Source organism: Schistocerca piceifrons, chromosome 4 (assembly GCF_021461385.2).
Source record: "Schistocerca piceifrons isolate TAMUIC-IGC-003096 chromosome 4, iqSchPice1.1, whole genome shotgun sequence".
In the NCBI taxonomy this organism is placed as follows: domain Eukaryota; kingdom Metazoa; phylum Arthropoda; class Insecta; order Orthoptera; family Acrididae; genus Schistocerca; species Schistocerca piceifrons.
In genome coordinates, this window is record NC_060141.1 from 120,993,301 (window position 1) to 121,005,440 (window position 12,140).

At 42.7% G+C, this 12,140-nt stretch overlaps 1 protein-coding gene across 2 annotated transcripts in view; it reads right to left on the reverse strand.

The window, feature by feature from the left end:
* LOC124794695 (B9 domain-containing protein 2) overlaps positions 1 to 12,140 on the reverse strand; it is a 71,876-nt gene that overhangs the window by 1,986 nt on the left and 57,750 nt on the right. For both annotated transcript variants that reach the window (XM_047258256.1, XM_047258257.1), the window contains exons 3-4: positions 8,366 to 8,491; positions 8,100 to 8,234 (exon numbers count right to left, since the gene is read on the reverse strand). In XM_047258256.1, coding sequence (XP_047114212.1) covers positions 8,100 to 8,234; positions 8,366 to 8,491 — 261 coding nt within the window. The remainder of the gene's footprint in view (positions 1 to 8,099; positions 8,235 to 8,365; positions 8,492 to 12,140) is intronic.

Below are 12,140 nucleotides of genomic sequence, written 5' to 3' on the forward strand. Positions count from 1 at the left end.
CTGGCTTCTTTGAACCCAACTACACGTCCTCTCTCAAATGCTGACATCTGAGTATATTGTTCGAGTGCCTGTCTGCAAGCACAGTTGGTACCCAGCTGAGTACACAGAATGAAATTAGCAAAGACTTTATGCCCAGGTATCAAAATGTCCCTGGTTTACTATCCTTGAGAGCTGTGTGGTGGAACTGCTCCACAGTGTCACACATTCACTATTGGCAGCCAATGTTTACAATTTTGCATAACTCCTTTCTGGTGTGTCATTTTTTCATGTCTTAGAGTGTAGTATATGAGGGTGTCTCTCTTAAGAGCCATCAGTTGGAGGGGAGGAGTGGAAGGGAGGCTGTGAAGCAGCCATTGAAATCAAGTATGTTATGTTCAGCTGCATGCTGTGCCACAAGGTGGTCTACTTTCTCTTGGCCACGCTTTGGCAGTGGTGATTCGTCTTGGAGGACAGCTGGTTGGTAGCCATATCAATAGAAAAAGCTGTGTAATGATTGCAGTAGAGCTGGCACATGACATGGCTGCTTTCACATATGGCCAGCCTCAGATGGGGCAGGCTACACCTGTGACTGCACTGGAATAAGAAGTGCTGGGTGGGTGGATTGGGCACATCTTGAAGCTGGATCTTACACAGGGTTAGGATCCCTGTGGCAAAGGACTGGGATTGACTGGGACTGGGAGTGGCATAATGAGGGACTAGGATGTTGCAGAGATTGAATGAGTGATGGAACAACACTTTATAAGGAGTGGAAAGAGTCTTGGGCAAGATGTCCCTCATTCCAGGGAATAATGACAGACAATCAAAGCCCTTATGGAGGATGTGGTTCAGTTGTTCCAGTCCGAGATGTATTGGATGACGAAGGGGATGCTCCTTTGTAGCTGATTCTTGGGTGTGGTGGGAGGATTGGGTGTGTGTGGGAGGGGGGAATCTGTTTGCAGACTAGGTCTGGGAGAGAATGTGTGTCTGTAAAGGCATTCATAAAACATTTCAGCAAACTGGGTAAGGGAGTTCTTGTCACTGTAGATATGTCCTACCCACATGGACAGGCTTTATGAGAGGGACTTTTTTGTTTGGAAGGGATGGCAGCTGTCGAAAAGCAGGTAGTCATGGAGGTTGATGGCCTTAACTTGTGAGAGAGGTCATCGACCAGGAAGGTGGCACAGTGTGTTGAGGCAGACTGGGTGAAGCTGATAGGAGAGAAGGTTTTGAGACTGTGAAGGAATGAGGACAGGGGGTCTGGGCTCTGAGTCCAGATCACGAAGAAGTCATCAATGAACCTGAACCACACCAGAGGTTTGGGTTTTTGGGAGGCTAGGTAGGTTTCCTCTAGATGGCCTAGAAGTGTGCCAAGGGCCAGGACTTTCTATTGTTTGATTTTTACTAACGGGTTTCCTTCCACCCCACAACCCAGTGATGTTTTCCTTTGTTACTGTTCCCTAAAGCATTGCTCTACCAGTGTCCATTCTTTCCCTTCTTTCCTCCCCCCCCCTCCCCCCCCCCAAACCACGCATGCTCTGATATCTAAGCCACACTGCACCAGGTCTCATCTATGCACAACACACAGCTATGTGACAGCACAGATTGTTGGTGCAGCATCTCATGCCCCAAAATCTTCCTGCCAATAATTATAATTACTCCTACTGATCACATTTGCTCCCCCATCCTCACGTATTTTCACATGTTATTTTCCACATCTTCCTGTGTCACATAAACTTGTGAACCTCAACATAACCAACTCAATTCCCCCCCCCCCTTCTCTCTCTCTCTCTCTCTCTCTCTCTCTCTCTCTCTCTCTCTCTCTCTCCCCCCCCTCCTCCCTCTCTTCCCTTACCCCAACACACACATACTCAGATACCTCACTCGTTCTATCCTTTTTCTCATGTTTTTGTTTGTTTTTTACGTATATATTGGTATTTTTATGTATTTGTGCACATTTTTGTGTATCTTTACATAGCTTTTTCTTTTAACTGGTTCCCCATCAGAACCACCTAGTGCTTCAATTTGCCCATTTTCTACATCATTTTCCATTCCCCAACACCATCCCTACCACAGTGGATCCCTGACCTATCACTCTGCATTAGTTCAGAAAAGTATTCCTTTCCCTGTCTAAAACTCAGCCATACAAGCTGTTCCTTAAATGCTGCCTAAAACACAGAATATTCCCCAAACAATCTAACCATACAAATTACTATCTCTGAATCTGACACCTCCTTTCACAGTGAGCTTCACCCTTTTCAGATTCTGCTGTTCCCCGTCCCTTAGAAACCTGGTACTGCAGAAAACACCTCCATGGCACAGGCATCCCAGAACCACGTCTGTTCCATCCTCAAGAGCACCAGGATGAGCATTCCAGACACCACCTCCAAAAGTTATCCAGTTTGCTGGAATCCTGCCTTCAGGCACCACTATCCAATCCTATCCTGACCAGTGTTCCTATTCATCAACTCCTCACAACATGAAGATATCATGCCTCCTGCCTAGCTGACCTTTTCAGCTTGCCATATCTCCCTACCAACACTCCACTATATCCAGAGCTGAAACATTCCCAGAACACGGTTGTTAACTTTTCCACAAAAATCCTCAGCCCCATAGAAATTTCATTTCTATTCAAATGCCTCACCTTTATCCCTACACCCAAATTTCACCATGTTGGACTTGTCAAAGACCTACTCCCTTTCTCCCAATCCCTATGATGGAAACACTTCTTTGCCACCAACCTCTTCAACCAAAGCCAACGAATCTCAACAGTGAACCCTGCCTCTCCCATTTCATATCAATATCCAACTGTGATCCTCCTCTCCTGCCACCTAACTACCCCTGGTCACTTAGCAGAAATTCCTTACTTCCAACTTGGCCTCACCATCCTTCCCCAGGTCCCTTCCTAAGTACACCAACCTTTCAGCAGAAGCAAGGACAGCCAAACACAGCTTCAAAATAGATCTTTATGTGATCATCCTACATGCAGACAAAGGTTCCACCACAGTCATTATGAATCATAGTGACTACCTAGTGGAAGGCCTCTCTCAATTGTCTGACCACTCCACCCAGAAACTCTGCAATAATAATCCCATCCTAGAAGTCCAACATTACCTCTACTCCCCACTTACAGCCTCATGCCCTTCCCAGAACCTCTCCCATGGATCCATTTCCTTCCTCATTCCTACAACATCCCACGCAACCACCCTCTAAATGCACCCCAAAATTCAAAAACCCAACAATCCTAAATTCCCCATTGTTCCTGGTTATTGTGTTTCCACTGAAATTATTTCAGGTCTCATTAACAAACACCTCCAACCAATTGTCTGTAATCTAGCTTTCCATGTCAAAGATACCAACCACTTATTTCACTGACACTCTGCCATCCTCACCCCTTTACCTCCTAGATCGCTACTGGTTACTTACTGTTGATGCAATTTCCCTACACATCAACATTGACCATGCTCATGATCTTGCTGGTAATCAACAATATGTCTACCAATGTCCTTTAGATTCCAAACTCAGTACCTCATTCTGCATACATCTTGCTGATTTTATCCTACCAAACCACTGCTTCCCCTTAGAAATGAAGGTACACTAACAAACTGGCAGCACAGTCCTCGGCATCTGCATGTCAGCCTCCTCTGCCAAGCTGTTTATGGGCCATTTAGAGGAAACCTTCCTAGTCTCCCAAAACCCCAAACTCCTGGTCTGGTTCAGATTGACTGACAAGATCTTCATGAACTGGTTTCAGGACCCAGTCATCTTATTCTCATTCCTTCATAACCTCAACACCTTCTCTCTCACTCCTTCACCTGGTCCTCCGCAACCCAGCTTGCCATCTTCCTGGACGTTGACCTCCTCCTCACTGATGTCCCCATCTACATCGAATGCATCAACCACCAACAGTACCTGTATTTCAACAGCAGTCATCCCTTAAACACCAAATAAACTCCTCCATAACAGCCTGGCCACCCAGGGGAGATATATCGCCAGTGACAAGAACTCCCTTGCCCAGTATGCTGAGTGTCTCACCAAAACTTTCACGGACAGGCATTCTCCTCCAGCACTGTTCCACAAACAGATTTCCTGTGCTGTATCACCCCCCCCCCCCCTTTCCACCAACCCCACCCAAGAACCATCTACAAAGGAGTGCCTTCTTTATCAGTGAATACCACCCAGAAATGGGACAACTGAACCATATCCTTTGTAATGGTGATGATTATCTATCATTATGCCCTGAAATGAGGGACATCCTACACAACATCCTTTCCACTACTTTCCACCCCTCCGTACCAACCTGCACAACACCCTAGTCCATCCCTATGCTATGCCCAATCCCAACCCCTTGCCACAGGGATCATATCCCTGTGGAAGACCGAGGTGTAAGACCTGCCCAATCCACCGACCCAGCACTTCCTATTCCAGTCCAGTTATAAGCTTATCTATTCCATCCATGGATGGGACACCAGTGAAAGCAGCCATGTTATATACTAGCTGCTGCAATCATTGTGCGACTTTTTATATTGCTATGACCACCAACTACCAACCAACTGTCCATGAGAAAGAACTGCCATAGCCAAACTGTGGTCAAAAGCAAAGTGCACCACTCAGTGGCATGGCATACAGCTGAACACAACATACTTGATTTCAATGTCTGCTTCACAATCTGGACCTTCTGGATGTACCTGTCAACCACTAGTTTTTCTGAACGGCATGGATGGGAGATATCTTTACAGCACATTTTCTGCTCCTGAAATCATCCTGGTCCTCAACCTACAGTAACCTATTGTCCCCATAAGATCTACCCAGGCTCCCTCTGTCCTATCACCTCCTCCCAGTTCACATCCCCTCACCTTCATTGTGCATCACTTTCTGCCTTTATAGCACTATCCCAACAGCCAGTTGCTCAGCATAGCACCTCAGTTTTCTGAAAGTCAAAAGTGTGGTGCTATGTTCTGCAATCACTGATTTCTTTTTGTGTTCCAAGCATACATGCACGATGTGTGTGATGTACTTCTCACAATACTTCATTAGCCAGGTGTATTGGTTGCCACATTCACAAAAGATGCAGTCTGTCCATTCACAAGAGATGCAGTCTGTCCCAGGTACAGTCAGTTTTAGTGTGTCTTTTGCATATTCAAGACACTATTTCAACTTAGGCAGTGGGCAGAAGATAGTTTTATGTTGTTTTCTTTAAGCAGCCTCACCAATTTTGGCTAGTATAGAGAGAAAGAGAGCCATCTGCCTTCTTCCTCCTCTTCTTGGTTAGCTGCATCTTTTCCCTTCTTGAACATGTTACTAGTATGTGCTTCACTGTACCCATTTTTGTGGAACACTTCCTTCAACTATTGTGGTTCAAGTGGTAGGTTTTCCTTTTCGCAGTTGATGTGCTCTCAGTGTACCAGGATGGTTATCACTATCTGCCACTGTGCTGGTTGGTGGCAGCTTGTTGCATGTAGGTACAGGGCTGTGTGTGTCTTCTTCCTATTTATTGTTTGGTGGTCTGTACCACCTGCCTTCTTCTTTTTTTAGTTTGTACAAGAAAGGGAAATAACCATTCTCCTCTCTTTTCATAAAAATACAAAGCTTTGATGGATGCTATTTAGGTGGTCCAGAAACTAATCCAGCACTTGTCTGCCATGCTCCTACATCACAGAAGTATCATCAACCTAGTGGAAATAGCACTTGGGTTTTTGATGAGAGCTTTCAAGGGCGACATCTTCAAAGTGTTCCGTGTAAAGATTAGTAATCTCAGCAGCCAATAAGGATCCCATGGCCATTCTATCTAACTACTCATAAAACACTCCTTTGACTTGAAGCAGGTGGCTCAAAATGTTGATTAAGGAGTGTCATAGAATTAAAGCTTTATAGTTGTAGTGTCACCGCCAGACACCACACTTGCTAGGTGGTAGCTTAAATCGGCCGCGGTCCATTTAGTACATGTCGGACCCGCGTGTCGCCACTGTGTGATCGCAGACCGAGCGCCACCACAAGGCAGGTCTCGAGTTACGGAATAGCACTCGCCCCAGTTGTACGACGACTTTGCTAGCGACTACACTGACGAAGCCTTTCTCTCATTTGCCGAGAGACAGTTAGAATAGCCTTCAGCTAAGTCCATAGCTACGACCTAGCAAGGCGCCATTAGCCTTACATAGTTTGATAGTTATCATATGAAATGTCTCATCAAGAATGCTGTATTCACATCAAAGAATAAAAGATAAGTATTCGAGGAGCTGCATACTTTTCTTATGAGAATTCACTACTTATCCTGTTCCAGAATTCACGCCCATCTGCGTTAGATAGCAAGCATTTCGGCCTACTCTATCTACAAGGTGTTGGCACATTTACCAACACATCAATAGTCACATGTCCATAAGTGCTTTAACAAAATTGGCCAAGTTCTTCATGTGGTGACTGCAGTGTCCCACATGGTGTTTTAAAAGAATTGCCAGAAGTTTGGCTAGTCCATAATTGTGTGAGTTATTCGTGTCTAGTATTGCCTGCAGAGGCACCTTTTCCATGTGGTTTTGGAAAGTAATACTTGCATGTGTCATTGGCACACTAAGATACAGCTGCTTCTTCACAATTTCTGATATATCTGAGCTCTTCAACGGAGCCACCATTTTACTGGTTGTTGTTAAAGCTGAATCCTTCTTGAGCCTCCTGCAGCCTAGGTCCTGTAGCCATGATCCAGTTTTATCCTGGTGTCATTTACGTGCATCAGACCGGTTGCATTTCCTTTGATGGCTGAAGGACCATACTGTCATCACCATCTCTCAATGTCAGAGAGACTTCTGATTCACTGCTGCCTTGTTTGCTTTTGGGAGATGGAACAGGTGTTATACTGACTGTGACAGGATGTCAGTGTGATTAGAACTGTGATAGCATGAAAGTGGTATCTCTTCTTGTTTTCACGCATTTGTTTATGAGTGGAAGGAGAACTGTTTGTGATCGTGACAGAAGACCATCTGTTGATAAACAGCAAGAAATTGCCACAGAAAACAGACAAAACAATTTATTAAAACTGGAATTTCTGGTATCACCAAAGTCAGACAACCTTCCACAGATTTCTCAGAATATATTATATGAGAGTGTGGCCAAACAATTAGAGTACTGCAAAACTCCTTTCTGAGAACAAAAAAACTCCATGGATGACTGATTCTATGGACTTCCATTGTTGTTGCAACTGAAGGAGAAATCATACAAAACAGATCCATCATCAGTGATGAAACATGCACTCTTTATGTCAGTTCATGCGCATAACAGTACTCAACAGTGTGGGATCATACCACTTTGCCCAACAAACCAAGAAAATCATGCCAAACTCTGTCATCCAGAGACATTATAGCTACTGTTATTTGGGACACTAAAGAAATCTTGTCTGATAGTTTTATGCAATGTAGAAGGACAAGTAATTCTGAAGCATAAACATGAACACAAATACAGAGAAGAGCCTTCAAAAGACAGACTTTGGACTACCAGGGGCATGTTTTTGTAGGACAATGCTCAGTCACACTCTGCCTGAGAAGTACAAGAATGATTGCCCCAGTTCACATGGTGCATGCCTGACTATTTGCCCTATGGTCCGGAGTTGGCTCCAAATGATTCCCACCTCTTCATTCATAAGAAAAAGTGGCTAAGTGGCTTGGCTCCCAACACTGATCCTGATGATGAATTTCAAAATACTGCCATGGGTTAGCTGCATCTCACGTGGCAGGATTTTATACTGATGTTATTTGTCAACTTGTTAATCAAGTATGACAAATGCTTCAGTCCCAATGGTGGTTATGTAGAAAAGTGATACAAAGGTGTAATTTTAAATCCCTACAAAATTTGTTATAACTATTCAAGTACTTTATTTACAGACAAACAGAAGTTACTTTCCAGATAGCCCTCACATGTGCAGTTCCTTACGCAAAATACCATTCACAATAAGAACTCTCAGTCAGCCAGATACCATGATGAGCTCTTTTACAACACATAAGTTTAATATAAGAAAATAAAACTACTAAGCTAAGTGGTTGTGAAGCTTTATAGTGCATGATATGCATTAGAGAAGTTCAGTTTCAACAATGCTGACCATGCAGGCCTGTACATCTTTTTTTTATGGTTACATTTACCTACTGGTCTCCAAGTTACACAGTCAACAACGTGGGTACCAGCTGATGCAGGAACATGACAAAATCCATATCCATAAAGTTCACTGCGTCCCCAGTGATCAAGATGGTATACTTGAACATGAAATTTAGGCCACCCTGCAAAATAGCATATTCTCCAGCAAGACTTGTGGACATGAAAATAGCTTAACATCTTATTGCCTTTTCACCTTGCCAGCAAGATTACTTGTACAGAAGCCCTGCAGAATAGTAACATTATAACCATTTACCTTGTATTCCTTTTGTAGCAAAGTGAATGTCTACTGGATGAGACCAATAAGCTTTCTCATCATACTGTGGATTGTCAACATGAGTCTGCCCTTCTTTCAGTCCTGATATCAGCCGCCATCCATTACCTGTAATAATGTGCAAGCCACACATCTTTGAAAAGAGAGTGTCTTAAAATTTTTAAATTAAAAGTGGCCTGAATTATGTTCACATGTATAATTTTTCACATATCAATTTTTATAACTTATTGTTACGTTACCCCACATACGCTGAAAATGCAAGAGAACATAAATTGCTTCAGATCATATCTTAAGGTAAAACAGGACAGAATATTGCTCAGGGTAAGGTCTCATTGTTGAAACAAAAAGGGGAAATTAAGTACTGACTTCATAAAAGCATTGCTTGGTGGCAGATAAAAAGTCAGGTTGTCACTTATCATTACCTGTATCCATATACTTATTCTTTGATGTTTTCAGGGGCAAAGGGAGAGAGTGTAAATAGCAGAAAAATAAGACTGTGTGCACCTTTCCACACAATATGCCTCAGGATAATGAAAGTGGAAAGGTTTAATTCACTGGCTAAAAGTAATGAATTTGAAGCTGCATTTATGCTTCACATTACACTCAATGAAATTTGATGTTGGCCAGTGGTGCCATTGAGCTAGGAGACTGTTCTGTCTGGCGCCACTGGCTCAGGTGTAGTGTCGACTATCCCTCCTGCGACCCCACTGCCAGTATCTGTGAGGAAGAGTTGGTATCTGTGCATTGTGTCCTTGGAAGGTCTTTGCTTGCCGATATATATATGGGGTTCGCTGGCCCGAGTGAGGAGGCATGAAGTTTGGGGATTGGCGGTAGCATAGCAAAAAGAGGTGGTCACAAGGTCCGAGCAGCCGAAGCCATGAGCTACGCAAGGAGAGCCTGCACAGAGCGAAGATACCGGAGTACTTCACCATGGTCAGTGATGACTATAAATGGCAGGTTGACATCCCATTGGTTGGTTGGCAACGTTTGTGTCAGACGACCGCTCATGACCTGGCTAACCTGTTCTACCTGGCTTTCATCAGCACCACTCAGTAACCGCCACGATGCACTGTGGGTCCATGGAACTGCTTTTTGCTAAAGCGGAGTAACATTCTGTAATCCTCATGGTGATTTGCGTCATTGTCTACCTGCCCTCCTACTTATTTTCTGGTTTTTACTCGGTCAGCCCTTTGGTAATAAATATAGGCCATAGTATTGCTCTAAGACACCAGTTGTCATTGTTCCACTATTATATTGCCTTTCCTTTCTGGTTTATACTCAATTATTAATGTTCAAATCAATCAGTTCCTGGTCATAAATACAGCCAGAATAATTGTACTAAGACACAGGTTGCCATTAAACAAAACAGGGGTCTTGTGATTAGATTTAGATGTTAACCAGTTCAAGTCTTTGATTGTAATTGCATTAGTTATAATCTGAACAACCTGTTGTACTAAGCTGTATGTTGCTATCTTTGAAAGACTGGGTCATTATTGGTGTATTTTTAGCTGGATCTTGTGGTTTCACTGAGTGAGTTCTCTTGTAATAAGTGTTCACAAGTAATGATTTAAGACATTCTGTCAGAGCAGTCCTAATAACTGGCAGTCAGTTTAACTTTGAAAATATTAACAGACGACTGTCATCAGGGCTTTAGTCAAAATAAGATTGTGAAATGAAACGGGTTGGGATCCAGTCACATCTTGGTTGCCGATTGAAATTAAGAGGTTGCTTGCTTTGAAGTAAGCTTTATCATTGTCATATTGTTTCTTCATCTATTTAACCTTTAAGCACAGGTGCACATCTTAACCCCAAACCTCTAGACAAACAGCTTTCAAATTAAAAATTATGTCATCTGTTTTGAGTAATTGAATCACTCTTGTCATCACTGGTGCTCATACAGGATGTTACAAAAAGGTACAGCCAAACTTTCAGGAAACATTCCTCACACACAAAGAAAGAAAATATGTCATGTGGACATGTGTCCGGAAATGCTTACTTTCCATGTTAGAGCTCATTTTATTACTTCTCTTCAAATCACATTAATCATGGATGGAAACACACAGCAACAGAACGTACCAGCGTGACTTCAAACACTTTGTTACAGGAAATGTTCAAAATGTCCTCCGTTAGTGAGGATACATGCATCCACCCTCCATCGCATGGAATCCCTGATGTGCTGATGCAGCCCTGGAGAATGGCATATTGTATCACAGCCGTCCACAATATGAGCACGAAGAGTCTCTACATTTGGTACCGGGGTTGCGTAGACATGAGCTTTCAAATGCCCCCATAAATGAAAGTCAAGAGGGTTGAGGTCAGGAGAGCATGGAGGCCATGGAATTGGTCTGCCTCTACCAATCCATCGGTCACCGAATCTGTTGTTGAGAAGCGTACGAACACTTCGACTGAAATGTGCAGGAGCTCCATCGTGCATGAACCACATGTTGTGTCGTACTTGTAAAGGCACATGTCCTAGCAGCACAGGTAGAGTATCCCGTATGAAATCATGGCGGTGAATCGAGGAGGTATGGTACATACTGACGAAACTAAAATGAGCTCTAACATGGAAATTACACGTTTCCGGACACATGTCCACATAGCATCTTTTCTTTATTTGTGTGTGAGGAATGTTTCCTGAAAGTTTGGCCATACCTTTTTGTAACACCCTGTATAGTTTTCATGTGTTGCAGAAGGGCATTTAATAAGAGAAACTGTGTCCAGCACGGTAGTAAACACCGCTGTTTCACCCGATAATGGGCGGCCTGCAGGTCTGGTCATCTTGTAATTATTGTCATATTGTTTGTTGTTTTGATTTCTCTTGCAAAAGCTTGGTCATTTTACAAATTTGTTCATTTTGTAAAAAAACAAAACAAAATTTATGATTATATATTGTTAAATAAACAGGTTGTGTGAAAAGAACGTTATATTGGTGGGTCCACCCTCCCACGTTTTCCTTAATTCCAGTAAGTCCCACGTCTCAGACCTGTCAAACCCGGTTGATGTAATCTCTGAGGATCATGTGATCACTTGTATACACATGTTGCTACAAGTATCCCATTCCATAATGACAGGTGCAGCAGCAGTAGATAAATAATTCAGATGAATGAACAGTCTCTTTTGCAATTACATGACTGCAACAGACTGTTCACTCATCTGAGTTTTGCTACAATATTTAGGTTAGTATCTCACTTCTGTAGAGCAGGAGAGAAGAAAGGTGTTGCTACATTCATCAGATATCGTCATAAATTTAACAACACATTTATTCACAACTTTTGCTTAGAGCAGCATTTGGAAGCATGTGTGGCAGAAGTAGAATTTTATTACAAATCCTTTATATCAGTAAGTGCATATTAAGAACTTGCAGGTGATTTTAAACTTTTCGCATATCACCTTGGCACTCTATTGACTTATCTAAAAGTATAAAAGAAAGAAACAGTAGGTTCCGGTGATTTTTAAGTAGATTTCCTTAAAAACTCTTCTAGCAAGAATTTATTGCTATCTGTAACATCATCATCCAACATAATTCCAACTGCAAATTTCCCAACCAGGGGACATAACTGCTCAAAACTAGGCACTGATAATGTCTTTTAGAACAGTCTACTGAATGGAATGATATTACAAAACAAATAGCCAGTGGCTTCTCATATCATGGCATGCAGTTCATTTTATTAGATGTTAATAATGATTGTGGTACAAAATCTACTAGATCTGAGTTCAGTAAGACAAAAATTGATTACTATAGGAATGTCCTCCAAGA